The sequence below is a fragment of the Bombus bifarius genome, unplaced genomic scaffold (assembly GCF_011952205.1).
Source record: "Bombus bifarius isolate JDL3187 unplaced genomic scaffold, Bbif_JDL3187 scf7180000008218, whole genome shotgun sequence".
Lineage (NCBI taxonomy): Eukaryota > Metazoa > Arthropoda > Insecta > Hymenoptera > Apidae > Bombus > Bombus bifarius.
The window spans coordinates 1,086,199-1,108,661 of record NW_022884519.1 but is presented as its reverse complement, the minus strand read 5'-3'; the positions used below and the strand labels follow the sequence as shown (position 1 = coordinate 1,108,661).

Below are 22,463 nucleotides of genomic sequence, written 5' to 3'. Positions count from 1 at the left end.
GCGTGTCTCGAATTTATAAACAAATCTATGGAAGAGTTTCATATCGTTTGCGGTGCCGACCGAATGGCTGGACAGCACCGAGTTTGAAAGGCATTTGCACCGTGGACACGTGATGCTTTTAGTGAAACTAGCTACACACAGAACGATACAAATGAGCTGATTTAACACGGTCGCATTAATCGTCGGCTGATTAGGCGATTCGAATACTCTGAACCCCTCGTTAGGCTAGAAAATGGTACACGTTACGATTAATAACCTTTGCACTTCTATGTCGAGTGTGACTCGACGTCAGTTTTTATCTCAGCAGCTCCTTTGTCGAGTCCCAGCTTTTTTTGTGAAACCTGCAAAAGAAAAGCTGCATTGCATCCCAGAAATTGTTTCAAGATATATCATACTTTAAAAATTACAAAATACAACAATAGTGTGAATAAAACTGATATTTAAGTGAATTTGTTTCTTCATTTTATTTATTTAAATTGTCTTACTTTTTAGTTAAAGTAAATTTCATGTAAAACACTTAAAAGCGTTGGGAGATGCTGCTAACGAAATTGAAATAAAATTCGCAGTGCAAAGGGTTAAGGACTCCACGTTAGTCTAAAAAATGATACACGTTACGAGTAAATTGGTCGCAATTGCTTCTGAATCTAATTATTGGGTTAGCAACTAAGTGATTGTGAATTTGTCAATACCACCAAATGACAAAAGCCGCAACCACTTAGTTGCCAATGAAAAAGAAGCAACAGAGAACTTTTCTTGTAAATTGCCACAGTTGGAACCTAAACTTGTTTGTCACATATGAGGATAGAAGTAATCAATAGACAAAATGTACAAAGGTTCATCTATCCTTTATATCCATCGAATGATCTTATTCGCTGAAGATCTTTCTCAGAACGCAGATATCGAAGCACTTGCTGCTTTGCAGACCAATTGTTTAAGGTGGAAAACAAGCTGACTTTATCTGGCAGATTCATCTACAGAGTGACTTCTCTTGAAAGATGGCTTCCATGAATCAATTGAATCCAATTTCACAAATCGAAGCATGAAACGTTTTCGACGAAAAAGAACAGCCAATTCATTCTTCCTCCAATCGTGCACTAATCAAATGATATAACTGCCCAATAAAAAGTAAAACACGCTTGCAACGTCCACATATACATATACATATACATATACATATCAGAAAGCGAAATATTGGGTTGACAACTAATTGATTGTGGATTCTCTCAATACCACCTAATAGCGAAGTCCGCAATCACTTAGTTGCCATGGAAAGTCCCAATAGAAAATAAAATCCAGGCTTTATGAGCACCCTTGACAAAACAAGAATCAGTTCATCGTTCCCTCAGCAATATACCAATCAAACTATGTATATTTCAGCAATAAAAGCTAAGAATATCAAATGAATTACCGAAATGCCATCCATAGGAACCAAGACAGCTCAATATTGGGTTGGCATATTCCTGAGGGAGCATTGAACTGATTCTTGCTTTGTCAAGGGCGCTCATAAAGCGTGGCTTTTACTTTCTATTAGGTTGGCAACTAAGTGATTGCGGATTCTCTTAATACCATCTAATGGCAAAGTCCGCAATCACTTAGTTTCCAACCCAATAGAAAGTAAAAGCCTTTATGAGCTCCCTTGACAAAACGAGAATCAGTTCATCGTTCCCTCTGCAATATACCAATCAAACTATTTATATTTCGGCAATAAAAGCTAAGACTATCAAACGAATTACCGAAATGCCATCCGTAGCAATCAAGACACCCCAAGTCAACGATCCCAATTACAGCATCGAAGCTACCGCTTCCTGCTTATCGTCGGCCGACAAGTAATAGCCCTAGACACCGTGTACATGGCACATGTGCGCGCGCACTCGTCAATGCATAATGCATATAACAGAGCGATACGATGGCAGACAGTGGCTTAACCCGGTGTCTGGTCAGAAGGTTTGCATCGTGATGTCGTGGCTGCTTGTTCTCTCGCTGCTCATACCAACATCCTTGTCGTCGTCGCCAGACGTAGTGACGTGTAGGCAGAGCAACGACTACACGATCTGCCGTGAGGATGACGTTCTCGTGAACGTCAGCCAACACGGGGAAGCGAACAGCTTGAGCATCCACGATCTAAGTCTAATCGAGGTGCGTGAGGACGCGTTCGAGAACTTGACGGCAACCAGCTTGAGCCTGGGTCACGGCAACCGAATTTCCACACTAACGAAGCTGTCGTTTCGTGGATTGGCGGATTTGGAGGAGCTGCACCTGGACAACAACCGAGTCAGCCTGAAACCTTATCTGTTCTCCGAGCTGAAGAAGCTGAAGGCTCTCTATCTGAGCTTCAATCGGATCGATCACCTACCAAAACATGCATTTGATGGATTGCCCTATCTGAAGTGGTTGTTCCTCAGATACAATCGCTTAACATCCATCGAGCAAGACACTTTCGTTGACCTGACCGATCTGTTGCAGTTTCTTAGGTTGGATAACAACAGGATCGGCAAGATTGTGCCCGGCAGCTTCGAGAAGCTACACGAACTCACTCATTTGCATTTGGAATATAACCTTATAAGCAAGATCCTACCTGGCACGTTTCGTGGACTGAAAGCATTGACCGCTCTGTTTCTCGATTACAATTCACTGACGAACATTTTCAAAGGAGATTTCGACGACCTTGACTCGTTGCAGATGCTGAACCTTCAGTTTAACGAGATTGCTGATATAGAACCTGGGTCCTTCGACAATCTGTCTAGCTTGAGAAAATTGAACTTGAGGAGGAACAAACTGACTCATATTACCGTCGGAATCTTTGACAAACTGGCGAAATTGTACGATCTAGATTTGTCTTACAATTTCATTGACATCGTGGATCCTGCAGCTTTCAGCAGTGGCAATATAGAGTCGTTCCATTTCATTCATAACAATCTCAGTGACATCAACGAAAACGTCGTTGGATTGTCTTCTTCCACCATAATATACTCATAAACCTGACACTATAAACAAATCAATAAATGTGTGCGGGTCGTTTAATTCAGTGGAACGTGATCCAGACGAACTCGAATGGAAATTCAGGCGATAACCGTTCTAAACGTTCCTAGAAAAGCATAAACAAGTGAAGCAGCAAGTTGACATTCGAAAGATCAGGATCGACCTTGCAGTTAACCACATTACAGAAGCGACCGAATGGAAGGCCTGCAGGTTCCAAGTTTGGCAAATCCAGTGCACTTTCAGTTATCTTACGTCACTTGGATGGCTAAACGATCATCAAGAGTGTGGATGTCGGCTGAACTAAGAATTTACCAGTAGGCTTCTGTTACTGACTGGTTGGAACATCGCTGGAACTTGGACTGGATTCCCTGTCGATTTCACGCTACCATTTAATTGGACAATATCAGGAAAGCTAACGGTTCTACGTGCAACCACGTTCTTGAGAATTCTATTCGATGAGATTGAGAAAATAGATTGGACAAAGTGGAAGAAACATCGTTGAATTGGTGTTCATCGTGGTTCTTCAGTTTGTAAGAGGGTGCAGAACGTTCGTGAATTTCGTGGCTCGTGTAAATCCCTTTCGAACGAAGATCAAATGTTTGTGAAGCAAAGAGAAGGCTCCTGTCGCCAAATTTGCCAAAGTCTTAAAATCATATCCTCTAAATGGCATTCGAATTTCGCTCTCCTCGACTGAGTCCCTGGCTGGAGACACGATTCTCAGTTTGCTTTAGGTACTACTGGGTCGGCAACTAAGTGATTGCGGATTTTACCATTACCACCTAATGACAAAATCCGCAATCACTTAGTTGCCAACCCAATATAAATGCAGATATCGAAATGGGAATTTTACTTTAATCTCGTTGATAGAAGATCTATGGGTCCTCTAAGATGGAATTTCGTGTCGTTGGTAGATTTATTCTTCTTTTCTCTACTTTCTCGATTTTTCTTTTTTTTTTTTTCTTTTAATTTTGAAAGAATGATTTCTCAGAAGATTTGGACGATTGACGCCTGAAAATTCAGATATAATCCAATGAAACCTGTTCATCTGCTGACAGAGTGGAAATTGAGATTCTCTAGAAATTCCTAAGTGAACAAGTGGCGCCTCGTTGCCACGGTATAATAATTAATGGTAGCATTTAGTTTCTGGAATTAGAGCTGTCCAAATCACCTAAAACGCTTCAATTACATGAGCTGCTAATTTAGTCGCGGATGGATATTTCTTTTAATTCGTTGCTACTGATTTTGCGACAAGTTTAATACTTAACCTTTTGAGCGCTGCGTTGTCTGACGTTAGGCGTGCGCCATGGACGGCCCACTCTTTACGAAGAAGCACACCGTGGGCTGCGTATTTTGGAAGAAAGAGCGCAAGTTGAGCAGACTGAATTTTCATTGCAAAATATATCAATTGTAACTAAAATAAATTATGTAATGGCATGAAAAGCCTTAATAACCATTTATTTCATTAAGCAATAATAACATGAGCAATATCAAAGTTTGGAATTATATCTTTTAAATTGAAAATTTAATAATTTTGTATTGTATGGTAGATCTGAAAGCAGGGTTCTATACGTAAGCCAATGTTACATTTTTTGCATTCTTAACGCGAGTCAGTCCTGCGATTATGTTCAGTGCAAACAGCGCATCTTCGTCGCGGAGACTGTTTATTATTTTCTTTAGTTACGCAGGATGTAGAGAGATGTCTCTCCGTTAACCGAAATGAACTGTCGTTCGAACGAACTCTTCCTCCTTTAGCCTCTACTCTGCGTGGCGGGTATTTTTGCAAAATATCTTTTATGAGAAGCAGATAAAAATTTTCAAATGTTCTAGTTTTATTATTAGCACTATTGTGAAGAATATATGCGTTATATATAGCGAGGTCTAAGAGGTGGAAAAAATTGTTTATACCATTTTGTGCTTTTCGAACGCAGCGAAGTGAGCTCATATCGATTTTATCGACTGCGCCCATCAAGGCATTGTAGTCTGTTACACACTTTGTTTTCGCTTTGCTCTGCCAGTTTGATAATTAACTTTCTTTGTTTCAACGAAATCATCAGAATGTCAGGTGGATAACATCCATACGTTTTTTCAATCACGCCACTTTAACGCTACTTTTAACCTGAATTTATGCGTTATGTGAGAACGCATATATGCGTACATAACCTAAATTGAATTGTTATCTGAGAACGCATATATGCGACCATAGTGCTCAAACGGTTAAACGTAACGTCGTATATCGTAGAATACGTAAACGAAGTAACTTGAGTATTTTTGATAAAAGAAGCAGAGTCTTAAAGAAGTCTCTGTTAAGAATAGAAAACAATATTTCATAAATCCGCCAATTAACGTCATGAACATTAATTTCATTCCGCCATTGTCTACGTTATCAAACAAATCTATAAGTCTTATAAATTCTTTAGCTGTGAAAAAACGTGAATTGTTTATATAATTATTTGCATTCGCCATTACCTTGTTCATACATTTTCAATTCCCGCTTCTGAGTCATCTGTTTTATGTGGACGTCGTTTATACCGCAATATTATGGCCAAAGAATTTTATTTTCATTTACAATATAGTCAGAAGCAAAGTATATAATTTTTTTATAAAAAACCCGAATGTATTGTTTCATTTTGATTTCCTAAAAAAAAAAGAACCCTCCGAAAAATTGAAGTAAATCAACGACCGATTATTCAAATACTTATTATTATACTACGAATGTTTGTGCATTTACGAACCATTTTTATTTGATGGAAAATTAAACAAAATGTATAGAATATAGAAAAATATACGAGATACTGAAAATGAAATTTCTGTGTACAATATCTGTGTGAATGGAACCTCTACTTCGATTCGTAATCCGAATTTGTATAACCATCCACGGTATATATTTATTGCTGCAAAAATTTCCATAAAAATCAATGATATTGGAAGCAATTTGTTATCAATAGACTGCGAATATTTATGCAAAAATTCATATTCATATAAATATGTATAACTTGAAAAATGTAACGTAGCTATAAGAAATTGTTTCCTTTATTAAATATCACATTCTACTATACTTTGGATATTTCATACATTTTTAAATAATCTAAGTTTCTGCACAAAAATCCGCAATTTAATTATCAACAATAACCTAATCTACACCTTCGTAGAAACTATACATCGTCGTTGAGGGAATTATTACGTTGGCAATTAAATAATTGCGGATTTTGTCATTCGGTGGTAATGACAAAATCCGCAATCACTTAGTTGCCAGCCCAATAGATCGGTAACTGACCGACGCATCGCACAACGAACCGGAGCTGGTCAATCTCGACCGGTCGTTCGTTTCCGGTCGGCCATTGTCTCGAGCGGAGCACAAAGCTTTTTATAGCCGGAGCCGGTTTATGACGGAAATAAAAGGAAGATGGCGGGGTTGGCGCTTGTTTAGCGTAGTTACGCGCACTTCACAAGCCTTTTAGCACACTCCAGCTACTCTGTTTCCCCGCAATTAAATGTTTTCGCCGGCCGCAATTCCGCTATGCTTCGCCATTCCCATCTCGCCCTCAATCTTTTTCTTTTCCGCTGTTTCTCTCTTGGTTTCTGGCGCGCCGTTTGTCTCCCAACACTCGACCGAATCTTGCGTCGTTTCGCGATAATAAAACGACCTGATGGGGCCGGGGAAAACAAGAACGAGAAGGGTAATTGGTAGATACTGCGTTAAGATTGCGGCGATGAGTGTTAACAGTTTGTCCGACGCGAAGTACAGCATACTGGCAAACTCGATGCTGCTAATTGCATTTCAGAAGAGAAGAGAGGCTTTTAACCGTTTTAGCGCCACGCAGCGCCATCGCACTGTTTGCGTATTGTGGTGAACTGTGTCGCGATGTTTCGTCACGATCGTCAATTCGCAACGCGCTCGGTTCCGAATGTAGCACGTCGCGAGTCATATCAGAGTTTCCTCTCGTAATTACTTTTTTTTTCAAATAATCGTAAACCATCTGCATAAACGAAAAAAAAGATCAGTGCGATCGCAAATAAATGAACGAAACGCTATCGCGCTGCATGGCACGATCCGACACGGATTTTTAACACTTTACTGACCGCTAGTGGTTCGACAGCATACGCACGTCCGACCGGCAGCTCAGACGCAGATTCTCCCTGGCGCCGGCTCTGTTTCGGTTTAGACTTTGCAATACCATTCTTTTCGTTCATCGCGAACGGTAAGTTCTTCAAATTGGTATAAAACTGTGGGAGCTTACAAAGCAACGCAACTGACGCAACTGAGCAAGGTACCTTAATACTAAATAACAAATTATTGCTCATATAATGAGAAAGATTGTTTTGTCACCATGGCAACCGATTAACTATAGGTAGGCTATAGGTCGGTAAGCGTCGGCGACAAAAACCGATTAATTGGCTATCTGTCGGTAAGCGTCGGCGACAAAAACCGATTAATTGGCTATATCGGTCGGTAAAGTGTTAAAAACCCCTGGTACTAAAACGGTTAAAACATCTTTACTGCCACGTTGGTCCTATATGCCGGCCACGGTTTGTCCTGTGACGCCATGTTGGCCATTGGTGACCAGAGCATTTGAACTTCTTACAATTGCAAACATTGAATGAAAATTGGCGGTTAGGGCATTTTGAGTATAACTGATAATATAACCGTAAGAAACGATATTTTATATTGGAATAAAAATACAGAAAACTGAATAAATATAGGAGAACTAAAATATATAGTAATAAATGTTATCTTCGCTTTTTCTACAAAACTGATACTCGATATATCCACTTTACGTTATCGACTCGAATAAAGATTGGAATATTACAACAAGATTAAGGAATTTTGTCGACCAATTCCCCGTATTCCGGATTTACTATCATTGTATCCTATAAACCAATGTATAAGTACCTATACAAGCCACGAAAACCACTGAATCGGTATAAAGCTGGATTTTCATACAGCATCGTCGTGTAACTGCTTTTCCGTACAGAAGTGCACAGTGAAAAGGTTAATCGTCGAAAAGACGGCTGATTAATGAAAACTAATGATGCCGTTTCCGTGGCTGATCGCGTAAATAAAAAATCGCTGTTTCGTTATTACCATCGGACCGTACGACTGTAACCTAAATAAGCTTTTGAAGTGGATGCGCAAACGCTTTGAGAAATTAGAGTTATCGGAGACCCGGAATTTCATACTATATACGTACATATTATTAGACACTCGATGTGAAGAGCAGTGCTAATATTTACGAAGCTTCTGGCCTGCTCTCCAACTAACCTATCCACTAGACCGTTTCTGCATTTCCACGTGACTGTAGACTCTTATAGTACTAATTTGTACACTACAAGATCGCTAATCGAGGCTTTAACGCCTCGTACTTTCTGCTCGATGCAACCGTCTCGCCAGAGATCAGAGATCAAGTGGTTCTGGTAATTCGATGGTCAGACACGAGAGCGCGCTATTTCGTCGATCCTTTGGTGGGAATTATTGGGTTGGCAACTAAGTGAGTGCGGGTTTTGTCGTTAGGTGGTCTTGACAAAATCCGCAATCACTTAGTTGCCAATTATACAAACGGTGTTTCAACCTGTTAACTGCGGAGTTTATGAAATGAAAAAGTATTACGTTTTTATTCGATAAGAAATTAACGATTCGTTGTTGAAGATGGCGTTGTTATTGAAAAATTGGAAATAATAAATAATAAAATAAATTACCAAAAATAATAAAATTCATAAAGTAGAAAAATTAAAGGAAAAAAATTGAAAAAATTCAAGTGCTCTCAGTGTGGTATTTTTAAAAACAAAATGGCATTTCGCAGGTCCTGCCTTTTTGTTACGCATTTCATTTTTCAGCGGACAGCATATCTTTGAAGTGAATATTTGCTTTTTAAAACACATCAAAATTTTTAAATAATCAATCTTTTTTTTATAAAAAACATAATAGGTTTGCTGGAAATATAAGCGAAACATATCGCTAAATATCATTTATATTACTTTTTACTAAAATTTCGAGTTTTTACGGTAAATGGTAATTTTTTATTTCACACGACGAGTATACACGTCAACTGCATCGAAATAAGGTTTTCCATCGACGTGTATACACGTCGAATGCAGCTAACTGGTTAAATGAATTAAACTTTTTTTTTGGGTATGTTTGAAATCTCTCCATGGGGATGAATTTATTGAAATATAAAATTTTTTAAAATTACTGTGAACGATTTCATTGCAACAACCAAACAAATGGAAATTCTGTAAGCTAAACTGATATTTTATTTGTTTTTGTAAAGATTGACATTAAAATAATGATAATGAAAAAATGTAAAAAAAATAAAAATAAGAATCAAAGGACATAGAAAATAGTTTTCTCTAATTATTTTAAGTAAGACACATCAAAAAAATATGGTTCCCAAATTTTAACGACAAATCATGTTAATAACGCATGGAAGCGAGTAAAAAGCTAATTAACAAAAGATGTGTAAATTTAAGATACTACAGATCGTAATTTATGACGCTCGCGTCTTTAATCACGAGGCATTAAAGAGTCGAATATCGGAAATGAATCAATTAGTAGAATGGCAATTTTTCCTGCTATTCTCCCAGCGTCGTTAATTACGATAATTAATTAGTTGCATCTAATTACCGCGGGCGACATTAATGTTCCACAAAGGTGTTCCTTTAACCAAAGTGACCCAAAAATGATTAAATCGTCCTAAAAATCAACTCAAGTTGAACTTGAGTATCGAAGACTATTAAAATTTTGTGGAAATTAAACACATGCAAAGTGAACTAACCTTACTCGAATAACCTACCTACTTGTGTTTAATTTCAATATTAAACTGATCTGAATTATCTAGCTCAATTAATTTTTTTAATTAACCCAAAAAATCGTGTAGAAAGTTGAGTATCGATCACAATTAGATTTTTGTGGAAATTAAACACATACAAAGTGAACTAACCTTATTCGAATGAGCTACCTATTTGTGTTCAATTCCTCCATCTTGAAATTTCAACATTAAGCTGATCTGAATTATCCAGCTCAATTAATTTGTTTAATTAACCCAAAAAATCGTGTATAAAGTTGAGTATCGATCACAATTTCATTTTTGTGGAAATTAAATACATGCAAAGTGAACTAACCTTATTCAAATGAGCTACCTATTTGTGTTCAATTCCTCCATCTTGAAATTTCAACATTAAGCTGATCTGAATTATCCAGCTCAATTAATTTGTTCAATTAATCCAAACAATCGTATAAAATTGAGTATCGAAGATAATTAGATTTTTGTGGAAATTAAACACATGCAAAGTGAACTAACCTAACTCGTATAACCTACTACCTACTTGTGCTTAATTTCAATATTAAGCTGATCTGAATTATCGAGCTCAATTAATTTGTTTAATTAACCCAAAAAATAGTGTATAAAGTTGAGTATTGAACACAATTAAATTTTTGTGGAAATTAAACACATACAAAGTGAACTAACCTTATTCGAATGAGCTACCTATTTGTGTTCAATTCCTCCATCTTGAAATTTCAACATTAAGCTGATCTGAATTATCCAGCTCAATTAATTTGTTTAAGTAACCCAAAAAATCGTGTAGAAAGTTGAGTATCGATCACAATTAGATTTTTGTGGAAATTAAATACATGCAAAGTGAACTAACCTTACTGGAATAACGTACCTACTTGTGTTTAATTTCAATATTAAACTGATCTGAATTATCTAGCTCAATTAATTTGTTTAATCAACCCAAAAAATCGCGTATAAAGTTAACTATTGAGCACAATTAAATTGTTGTGGAAATTAAACACATGCAAAGTGAACTAACCTTATTCGAATAACCTTACCTATTTGAGTTCAATTTCTCCATCTTGAAATTTCAACATTAAGCTGATCTGAATTATCCAGCTCAATTAATTTGTTCAATTAACCCAAACAATCGTGTACCACTTGTGAATCTCCTTTTTTTCATTTTGAAATCATCAACGCTACTTACGTACTTACTTACGCGTTTGTAAAAATCTGGAAAATATCCAAAGCATAGTATCTTATTTTTTTACAGTATTTAACAAATAAAACGATTTTTATCCAACATCTACTTTTCCAATTATGTTCATAAAAATATGAATTTGCATTAATATAATATAATGCTTTGTCTAGTAATAAAGCTAATCTTCATTCGCGATTGAAATTTCAATCGCGCGAAGGAGGAAAAGTAATGCGCGATATCGCGCGGAATTTATGTTCCATACGAAATTCAATGAACAGCATTCTTCGAACGAACGACTGGCACGCCACTTTCAAGAGTAGCACTCGAATTCTTCGGGCGTGGAGTGGACTAAAGGAGAAAACAGGTTTCTCGAGACCCAATTAAACAGCAGCTCCGAGCTATCCTTCGTTGCAAGTTCAATGTTCTCGGCTAAACTTTCGATGGAAAAAGACAGGATAGAAAATAGAGTTTGATTAACTCCTCTCTCATTAAAAAACATTTCCTCGGCTCAGATTGCTCAACAGCAAGAAAACGAGATAAGAAAAAAATGGATTGGAAAAGAAATATTAGGTTATCCGAAAAGTCTTTTTCGTTTTATAAGGAAATAATAGACGCACAATGTTTTTCGTTTTATATTAGTTTATTGAATTATCCAGGAACATAATAATAGAAATAGAACGAAATGGATCGTTCCTAATTCAATAAAATAATATAAAACAGAAGTTGTTATTCATCTGTTATCGCCTTATGAAACGAAAGAAACTTTTCGGACCTAACCTAATATTTGTAAAATTTTCCAAATTAACGACGCGAGCATTAAAATTAAACGAAAGTGAATGGGATCGTGGAACTATGCAGGTGAAGAGGCATCCACGAGGAAAGAAAGGCAAGAAATTTTAATCTCTCTTAACGCGCAGTCTCACGTGAGTTCACACAAACTGAAGGAAAGAAAAAGACAGCAGGAGAGAAGGAAGCTCAGAGGAGTATGGCGAGAAGTTGGCGCGAGTGAAAAGTGATCTCGTGTTTCATTCGCACGGCTTAATATTCGAAGAAGTTGGAACCAATCCAGATTAAAGGCGCCTGCTGGAATTATTATTATTAAACGTGGCGCTGTGTAATTTTCTCTCTGCTCTGTCCCGTCTGCTACCTTTGCCATTCAAACAGACACACGAATGGAATATCTTTTAACATCCGCTCGACGTTATGTTAATTCATGTTAATTCCATTCAATAAATCCTACTAATAATTCCGCAGTTTCTTTTCTTCCTTCGGAGAAAAGTAAAAGAGATTCGCCACTCTTTCATTCTTTTCTCTTCTGTCGTCAAGTGTCCACTCGAATCCATACGGACTACAAAAGCGAAGTACAATAGTTTTCAGGGACGATCGACCAGCTCTCGCAGCGCCAATTTAATATTCAACGAATCTGGAACTAATCCAGGGGACTGGATTCCGCGTGACATTTTTGCAAAACGTGACACTGCAATTTCCTTGGTGGGCACGATGCCGAGCGTGTCCTCCTTGTTCCAGATCCTTTCGTCTGTTTTTCTTTCGCCAATATCCGACAATCGACCGGCGTGCAATTCTTCTTCTTCTTCAGCTCGAATTTCTCAACAAATCTCACGCGAACTCGACTTATCAGGAATGCGCGCGGTAAGAGGAACGTTTGCTCGCGGAGGTTATTCGAGTATCAAATTTCGGGAAGCTGGTTTGTGTGCGTGAATAGCCGCAATGTAAACAATGGTTTTAACGAGAAAGGTTTGTCGAGTAAAGTTTTTGCAGAATTCTTCTTTTAAAACTGAAGGACGCTTGAAAGTAATTTTCGATTTTGTTATTGGCGATGAAAATATTAAGTTGGCAACGAAGTGATTGCGGAGTTTGTCAATGCCACCTAACGACAAACTCTGCAATCACTTAGTTGCCAATAGAAATAGAATTGCAAATGCTGGTATAAAACTCGACGTAACAACGTTTGCTATCTGAACGCAGAAATTACGATTCATTTACATTTATTTCATAAAATCAGTTGAAGAATACCATTAAATTCTCGACTTATTGAAACCTTCGTTACAAAATTTAATGTAGTTATTTAGACCTCTTACTTTTTGACGAAAATACTAATAATAGAATCACAGAGAATAAAATCACTTTCAAAATAGAAACAGCGTCTATAAGAAGTATTTTCACACCATTGTATTTGTTGCAGTATTAATATATTAATTAGTTAGGTCCACGTAGGTATGATTTTTGTTGGTGGTACTTTTAATGCCATAATTATGATTTCTAACTATATGTATCTAAATAATGAATTAATACTTTAAGAATATACTTATACGGAAGAGGAAACGTTTGATTTCAGTCGAATTAAAATAATGCAACATGTGCATGTACGAGCGTAACCGCATACACGCACACAAGTAAACTATTGGATTGGCAACTAAGTGATTGTGGATTTTGTCAATAGGACGAGCAATACCACCTATTGACAAAATCCGCAATTACTTAGTTGCCAACCCAATAGCATTAAATCTTGTAACAATGGTTTCAATAAGTTGAGAATTTAATGGTATTCTTCAAATGATTTTATGAAATACAATACAATAATCTTAAGAACACCCTAACATCGACTCCGTTCCAACAAAAGATCATCAACTTCTGTAAAGAAATTAACACTTTGACTACCACGTTGGCCATTGGTGACCGGAGCGCCTCAACTTCTTACAATTGTAAAAATTGAATGAAAATTGACAGTTAGGGCATTTTGGATATAACCAATAAATAGAAGATACTTCGAAATAAAAAGTGCCACATTGAACAATTAAACATTTTTATTAGAACAAATCTTGCATCTAACGGTACACTGTGTTAAAACACTATGGCGCCCTCAGCGAAACATGTGATTTTGGCGTGGCAGTCAAAGTTTAAGATGTTGAACAAAATTCAATAAGCCGTTGAATATAAAAATAGTCGCTGATGACCGAAGTAATCGATGCGAATTCGAATAAAATAATTAAATAATAATAATAATAAATGTCTTACGAAGAAATTTCCCATCGATTCCATCAATCGATTAAAATAATGCAGAAATATGATCTTTCCACGCTAGAAATTTACCAGCGTAGAAAAGATCGATCGATGAAAGAATTAATGAATGAAAACTTAGTTTGCGAATTAATTAATTGCTGCAGTCGCTCTTCCAGTTTTTCGTTATTATTATTCGTATCCGCTTAAGCTGATAACTACCATTGTAAACAATTTTCAATCGATACAGAAAGGCGCGTTTTTATCGGTAAATAATCGAAAGACTTGGAGCTATTCGTGCTCGCGGAGAAAAAGACAAGTTTTTGTTCGGTCAGAAGTTACGTATCGGCGAAGTACCTGCCGATATCGACACTCGAGAGAGTCTAGCGCCATCTGCAAATGAAAGCGCTTCCTCCGAGACAAATGTACCCTCGTTTAGCAACTTATTTAGCTAAGTTATTATCGCGTCGAGTTTGAATAAACGTCTCTGATAAAATGAACACCAGCTACGTGATCCTTGGTGCAGATATCAAAAGGTTTAGACAGAAACAAATTGTATTGGATTGGCAACTAACTGATTGCGGAGTTTGTTATTAGGTGGTATTGACAAAATCTGCAATCACTTAGTTGCCAGCCTAATAAAACATGAGTAACGCGTGCTGGTAATTTGGTCGTCGAGATAACCTGTGTTGTGAGAAACATGATACTTCGTTGATAATATACGAGCATCCCTTAAGAATGCAATGACAACTGAAAAGTTTCATTGTGAAAGAATAGGTATAAATCATAGAATGGCGAGTATTGGATTAATTCTGACACGCGTGAATACAGTGCCTCCTTGTGTAATATTGGGGATATGTTCCTCGCGTGTGTAATGATATCTTTTAAAACAAAAAGTTGCAAAGTGTTATAATGTTAAATCAGAGTGTTATCTAACGCTTTGTACGGAGTGTTTATCGCGTCCTGTGAACTTTGCTGGTGGTTTTATCGTCGCTTTATAGGTCTACGTAAACAATTTGAATTTTTACTATCTGAACTTTACTATCACGTGGTAGTACAAATTATTTCGTTTGGTTCTTCGCTTATCGCTCTAAAATAAAATATTCCGTTATACGCAGGCTAACCGTAGTGTTTCGTATATTTATTTTTTATTCTGTTTCTAAATATCTTTTGATACTTTTGTATTCGTTCGAATATAATGCAAAATAAATATTAATGCTCCTAACTTACTCGCATTTAGGACCAAGTTGCCCCAATTCAGCTAGAAACTGCTGTAATTAGAAAATAAAATATTAATAAAAATGAATTTATTGCATCTAGGTCAGTTTTAATAAGAAAATACATAGAGTCACGAGTATTGTTTAGCTAAAAGAATAAAATCTAAATTATGTCCTCCGCGATAATATAATAATATATACATTAATAACTAAATAATAATGTACAATACCGATACTCCTTCAATGAAGTCCATTGATATTTCTTCATTCGCTTCGAATTAATTGACGAGAACAGATAAAAGTAAAATATGAAGAACGAAGAAATAAGAAAGACGAGAGGAAAGGAGGTGAAAAGGAAGAAATTAGGCCGGAGAAGCTCGACTCGGCGAAAGAAATTAATAAAATACGAAACGAATGCGGGAGCGGACTCGTTCTGTGAATGCCACAGCAAGACAATGGCGCACGGAGAAGGAAAAAGTGGTCGCCGATTAAGCTGACTACTGATAACGCCGCCGAGAGGGAGGGGCAGTCGCGTGCGAAATTCTGCATTTCAACCTCAAATGATTTAAACCTCGTTTAAAAGGTTTTAAGCGGTTTCATCAAATACGCGGGTTAAATTACAGCGTTCGTCGTCGTTGCGACGAGTTGGTGCCTGCAGCCGTGTGGAAGACGAGGGCTGATCTTTCTTTCTATTGGAGGGACAAGGAAAATAAGTGGGGAGAGTGAAAAGAAAAAGAGAAAGAGCGTGACTTGATGGTGTATTGTCTGCGAATGAAATTGGAGTCTGTAAGATCGATCCAACTGGCATAATATCTGGTTGGCGCATAATAGCGATGCATTCACGCCACATTTTAACCTTCTTCATCTCTTCTTCGGGATACGTGAAGCGCATCGGGCATGGCTCAACCCTTGATCGTTTCTCTAACTTCACTGTGGTCATTGTCCCATCAGTTGTGACTATTCTAAAGTCGAATTCGGAAGTCGACAATATTCAAGTGCGAATTTATAACCTTTTTGCTGTTGTTCGTGTCGGTTGGGGATGTTCATACGAACGCGTGTTTTTATAGATCTGATTGGAGAAATGGAATCTAAGCAGAAAATTTCATCCAGTGAATATTATGACAAATACTATATTTTGAATGTTTCGATGATTGAATATACACGTTATGTATGTTCTGTACATTTTTGCAATTTTACATTGTCTATAGATGCATAAACAAGCAAAATTTACTCGTCAATCATGTTATCAATGATTCAATGTAATGTCGGTAATCTGGTTAAGATAATTTATCGAATTTAATATAATTATTTATTGAATTTAATTAAACCTTGGGATAAGCATTACGTATTGTAAGACCTACACTGACTTCCAATGTAACTTGTTTCGTTCATGAAAATCCATTTTTAACTAACATTGGTTTGATGAATTATAGAAATTACTGGATTGACAACTAAGTGATTGCAGATTTTGTCATTACCATCTAATGAGAACATTCGCAACCCAGTTGCTTAGTTGCCAACCCATACGACACGAGTGGAAAATTATACCAAGTTTGTTATGCCACATTCGCCGTTCCAATTTCTACGTCCAATTAAAGACAAAGAAAAAAGACATTGACAGTGCACTTTCTGACGGCAAAATTTCAAAATATGTATGTAAGATCGTTAATCACGTGGTAATTCAGGTGATCGATTTTGAAGTCTGAAAATCGAGTTTATTGTGAAAATACTTAAATGAAATACAGGACTAAATAACAACAATTAATAACAGCAATAATTAAATAAACATCAACCAATTAATAACAGTAAACAATAAATAACAACTTTTGTGCAGTGTCCACCTAAAAATCGAGAATCGATTTTCAACGTCCTGAGCTATCGATCTTTCTCCGTCAATCTTCAATGTTTTAAATAATTACTCTTTCTTCTATGGTCTAGTCTATCTCTGATGTTGCTCTCTGCCGTCCGTTTGGGAAATGAGCGTCTCTCAAAATGGCTGTCCGTAAAACAAAGAAAGTCGTTCTATCCTTGAAACAAAGAAAGTCGTGCTGTCTGTGAAACAGAGAAAGTCCCTATCACCCTTGAACTCTAGGGAGTTTACATGTATATTCATAGTTTTGAAATAACAGAAATGATATTGATAATTTCACCATTCCGTTTTTACGATGATTCTTTCTCATCTCCGCGATCCGCAATAAATACGAAAATTATTAAAATCGAAAATACTGAACATTTAATGGGTTGCTACGAACATACCGTTGTATCAAATGAATTCACGATACTCGTAATTTGAACATTTTCTGTCGAACGTAAATTCATGGAATTATGAAAAATATGATTTAACAGCAGCTTTATTTAAATTCATGGCGTGTTCATTTTAGTCGATCGTTATTAAACAATTTCTGTCGGCTCGATACGGCCGAATGGAACAGCTGCTATAAGAAAGTATTCATTACACGGTATTTTGCAACGTCCACAGGGAGAGAAGTACACGTAGCAAAATGGATTATTCTTTGCTACATTATTCTTCGTTTCATTATATTTCGCACGATAGAGGAGGCTATCGCGAAGAAAACGTGATGTCGGTGTCGTGTTAGGATTTATTAAACCGTGTAACAAAATGCTTCTCGATTACATGAAAAGTATTGAGTCATAAAAAAATATTCTTCTCTTTTATTTGTCTTCGGCAATGAATTTCAATATACGGTACAAGGACGAGTTTATTATCTTCATTGAAAAATGCCTTTGAATTATCTACAGTGACTGACGAAAGTATTCGGACGTTTACACTTACAAATTTCAATTAATAAAATGAGATGTACTAAACTAATTTGTTAAAACAATTTGGTATCTTCACACAAAAGTATTCGAACGCTGTAACACTGTTGATAGTTTTTCATCTTCGTTTGCACCCAATGTAAACATCATTACTAAATAAAAATATTGGTACGTTCACTTGGTGTTAGGATGTCGTTTCAGTAACAGTGTTACGACCGTTCGCGGAGAGACGCGATCGCGAGGGGCGTAAATTCTCGCTACGATTTTGATAGTCGACGCCGCCAACCAGTCGTTCCCCTGTTTCGATTAGGATAACAGAGGTAGTTCAAATGATTGTAACACAGAATTAACAGGGTTAATATAAGCTTCTATTTTCAACAATATTTAAAATTATAATTAACACGTTACAAATGATTTAACAATGATACAACTAGTTTATTATTACAATTCGACTCGACTTTATAATATTTCTTGAGGTATTCGCTTGACTAAGCGACCTTGATTTTATTTCTCTAAACCTTTCGATGCATTCGGTTTGAATCCTCGTATGCCCTTCGACTTTTTCCCTTGTCTTCTCTTGAAGACGACCCCCACCACGTTCGGGTCTCGCAACCGTTCGCGCCTATGATCACGTATGCCATCTTTTTTGCGTAGGTAAAATAACAGACCGAAGGCGAATCGATGTTTTTAGAACTCGCTGCTTGACGACAACTATGCGCTTATCGCTACATTGTATATATCTCGTCATGTAAGACGATCTATCTGCGACACTGTAGTACCAAGGGAGACGGTTAGGAACACGACCTGTAGTAAACCTCGGGGCGTAACAAACAGTAACGTAAAAGTGTGCACAATAGTATTTAAAACGAATACCGAAAAGGTCTTTTCGGTTCGGGGCGAGAATAACGCGCGAACGGAGATCTCTGTGGAAAAAGTGAAGTGTGGAGGGAAAAGGGAAAAGGAAGCATAAAGAGGCACGAAGAAGGGAAAATAAAGAGTGAGCATACGAGGAGAAAGCAAAAGAGAAGCGAAAAAGAAAACAAGAACGAGAAATAGCTACAAATAAGAAAAACTAGAAAAGAAGAGGTTAGGAGGCCAGAAGCGCGGCAAAACAAAGTAAAGTAGGGAAACGGCAGATGGCGACAAACAAGGGAAGACCAAGGAGCACTGGTAAAGTGAGAAATCTTAAAAAATACACTGGACAAATACAGCACGACAGAAAAAGAGACAGCAGCCAGGGAGAAAGGAATGGAGGCAGTGATGGAAAAAATAGAGGAAAAGAAATTGGAAAGTGGTTTCGAGGCAAATTCGAAAAGCAAATGGAGGAGATGAAGAGAGAAGTGAAAGAGGAAAGGGAAAGATAGAAAAGATGGGAAAGAGAGACAGACAGAGAGAAAGGAGAGTGGGAAAGAGAAAAGAAAGAATTATTGGATAGAATCAGAAGAATTGAGGAGGAACATTATCGCTGTTATTTCTAATCGTCAACTGGAGTTACATGGAGTTATAGAACTTCTTGTAACACCACCAGTCGATACAAATAGACGAACGTGCCCTCTAGGACGTTCAGTATAGCGAGTCACGCAGTCGTATAGCGAGCGACGATACGACCGGCATTATCTTTGTAATGGTATTTTAAAGTGATTTTAATATACACTTTTATATTACAATTTTATCGCTCGTCTGTTTAATAAACCAACACGTATAATAAACCACCTCAAGCTGTTCATTGGAAAATATCGATTGATTATATACAAATGGAAATTTAAATAAATCGTGGAAGTCAATAATTACTAGAAGATAAATACCTCTGTAATTCACTATGTATTTATTTCATACTTGCATGTGTGTATTCCAACCGTAACAGTTGCTTCGTCGAGTGGTACACAAACTCTGAATATGTTAGTAGAAAACATGGTTATTAAACAATTGTTGGACAGAATTTACGAAGAAAAAAGTAGAATATGCGAAATGTTAATTAGTTGAAATGAGTCGCTGTTTCTCGAATGAAATAATTTTTAAGAAATAACAAGAGAAGAATATTTTTGTTAAATTTATCAATCGTTCCTCTGTTCTGTTCGTTTATAAACGTTTATAAAATATCACAATCACAAATTCGCGTACAAAATACAAAGCTTCTTAATATAACAAAACGAAAGTCAAATCTTCATTATTTTGGTTACCAATGTTATTTAGAAATTAAACTAGAAAAATGCCTAGCTGGACAAATTGTAAAGTACAAATTAAATAATAAAAAAAAAATTTCGTTGCTTGAAAAGAACATGCAACTAAAGGCCGCGAAGTATTCTTAAGCGTAATAATTATTTTCTTACCGCACGAATGAAAATGCAGTGGAACGGAAGTAACCGGTTAACAACGAGGAGCATCGCATGAAAGAACGTCGTTACCAGATAATTAATAACAAAGAGCCTAAGGGGCCAAGCACCAACGTCGATAATAATTAGCGGCAATCCGGGAAATTATGACTGAATTTAACAGAAGAAATGACCCAATTACACGATCACTCCTTCGTAAATGCAGCGAAGAAAAATCCTCTTTTCATTGGCAGCTCGTGAAAGTATTCACACACTCGTACATATATACCTTTCATAAATATGAGGTGATTTAAGGTGTAAGTGCCCAAGAAATACTCTCGATGTTCAACAATAAAGTTTATTTAACAATTAACAATCAACAATCACGCTTCTCGAATATGTTTGCTTCGTTGTTACGCTGGACCCTTCGCACTTCGCTGTTCGAAACCGAATGAATCTTCTGTTCGAAACCAAACGGATTCTTTTCTTTGTTGCCCCTCGATATCCCCACTACGCACGCGTTCGTTAGACGTCCGCGACGGTTGTCACGTACGCATTCTTCCGAAAATTCAGCGAAAGAACCGTAGGGATACTGATGGTACGTTAGGCATGTCAGCCTTGCGCTTTGATGGTATAGCGCTTTGTGTCGCGAAGCCGTCGGAAAGTTCCGTCGTCGAGTGCCGCCACAAATATATATATTTTTTTATTATTTAATTTGTACTTTACAATTTATCCAGCTGGACATTCGGTAAATTTTTCTAATTTAATTGCTAAATAACATGTGGATGGCTACCTCAGCGGGATATCATCTTCCAGTTTGACTATTATAAATATATTGTGTGTATTATAATTTGCAATTTCATTAACTTTGCATCGAGACTCGATTATCATAATTATATTGATCCACTGACCACGAAGCGTCGTTCCATAGAAACGTATTAGACACGTTGATGGTAACAGTACGCTTTCATGCAGCGGTCATTCTAAAGTAATGCGCACCTGTCCATGAAACAACCGTTTTCGTCGTCACGACTGGCGTTAACATTGACAGTAGCCAGGCATTCTATAAATATAGAGCGTAGTGATCGTAGGATGAAGACGTCTTTCTTCGTCGCTCGACATTTTAATAATCAGACAACATGTTGTATCGTACTATATGCTTCGTAGACTGAACACCAGGGTATTAGTATCGTCACGTCTAATAGGGTCTAATATCTTCGTGCATAGTGCGTGGACAGAGGCTTTTGTTTGGAATAAACGTGTACTATTGGGTTGGTAACTAAGTGATTGCGGATTCCCTCAATACCACCTAATGACTAAATCTGCAATCACTTAGTTACCAACCGAATAGGAACTGCAAGATATTTAAACAGTTAATTATATATGTCATATTGATAAACTGTAATTTTTAATGAAACTATTTTACTAAATTACAATTATAAAAATTGTTTAGAATATTCAATGGGAATTTTCTACTAAATGTAACATATATATAATTTGCAATAAATATCTTGTAATTTCTATGTACATACATTTTCAAATCGGTTTGTTACTTTACCAAAATAATCATGACAGTCGTGTTTCATTACAGTGCTAATGAAATTTCAAAATGTTTTATATAATACGTACGATGATATAATACACATAAAAATATTCTACAGTGAATATTCAAATATGTAGAATTGAGCTACCTTTAAAAGTGTTAAAAGGTAAAAGCGACGTAATAATAGGTCGGGCCGAGATTCAAATTTCATGCAGGCTACGAGCAACCGATTATATTACGATCTCATGAAATACGCCGACAATTTCGGCTATCCTAGTAAATTCTACGGTGGAGCCACCTCCGCGCCGCTCCAAATATTCCGACAGTAATTACTCGTAACCGAGGTAGCACCGGCCCGATCTACGGCCAACACGTCTATCCGTGCACTAATTAAGAACTTAGGTAGTCAGATGCGCGATGGGTGGCAGGTGAACGGGAGAAATTATTTTTGGTTAAATTAAACGGCGAACCGAGGGCCCTGGATACGAAAGACGACGTGCAACCATGCGATATTGTGGCTGTTCTGGCTATACAACTATAGGACAGCATAGAGTAAATTTGCATTGTACAATAATTTACGTAACGGAATATTTTTCTACTCTACGCTTCTACTATTCGAATTTTATCATCGCTAACCAACATTTG

General features: G+C 36.9%; 2 protein-coding genes across 7 annotated transcripts in view; both read left to right on the top strand.

Annotated features, from left to right (window-relative positions):
* Window positions 1–22,463, top strand: part of LOC117211202 (tyrosine-protein kinase Btk29A) — a 344,145-nt gene that overhangs the window by 291,038 nt on the left and 30,644 nt on the right. The gene's annotated exons all lie outside the window — the stretch shown is intronic.
* Window positions 1,627–5,716, top strand: LOC117211203 (leucine-rich repeat-containing protein 15-like). Its single transcript, XM_033454878.1, has one exon. The coding sequence runs from the start codon at window positions 1,858–1,860 to the stop codon at window positions 2,974–2,976; it is 1,119 nt and encodes a 372-aa protein (XP_033310769.1). The 5' UTR covers window positions 1,627–1,857; the 3' UTR covers window positions 2,977–5,716.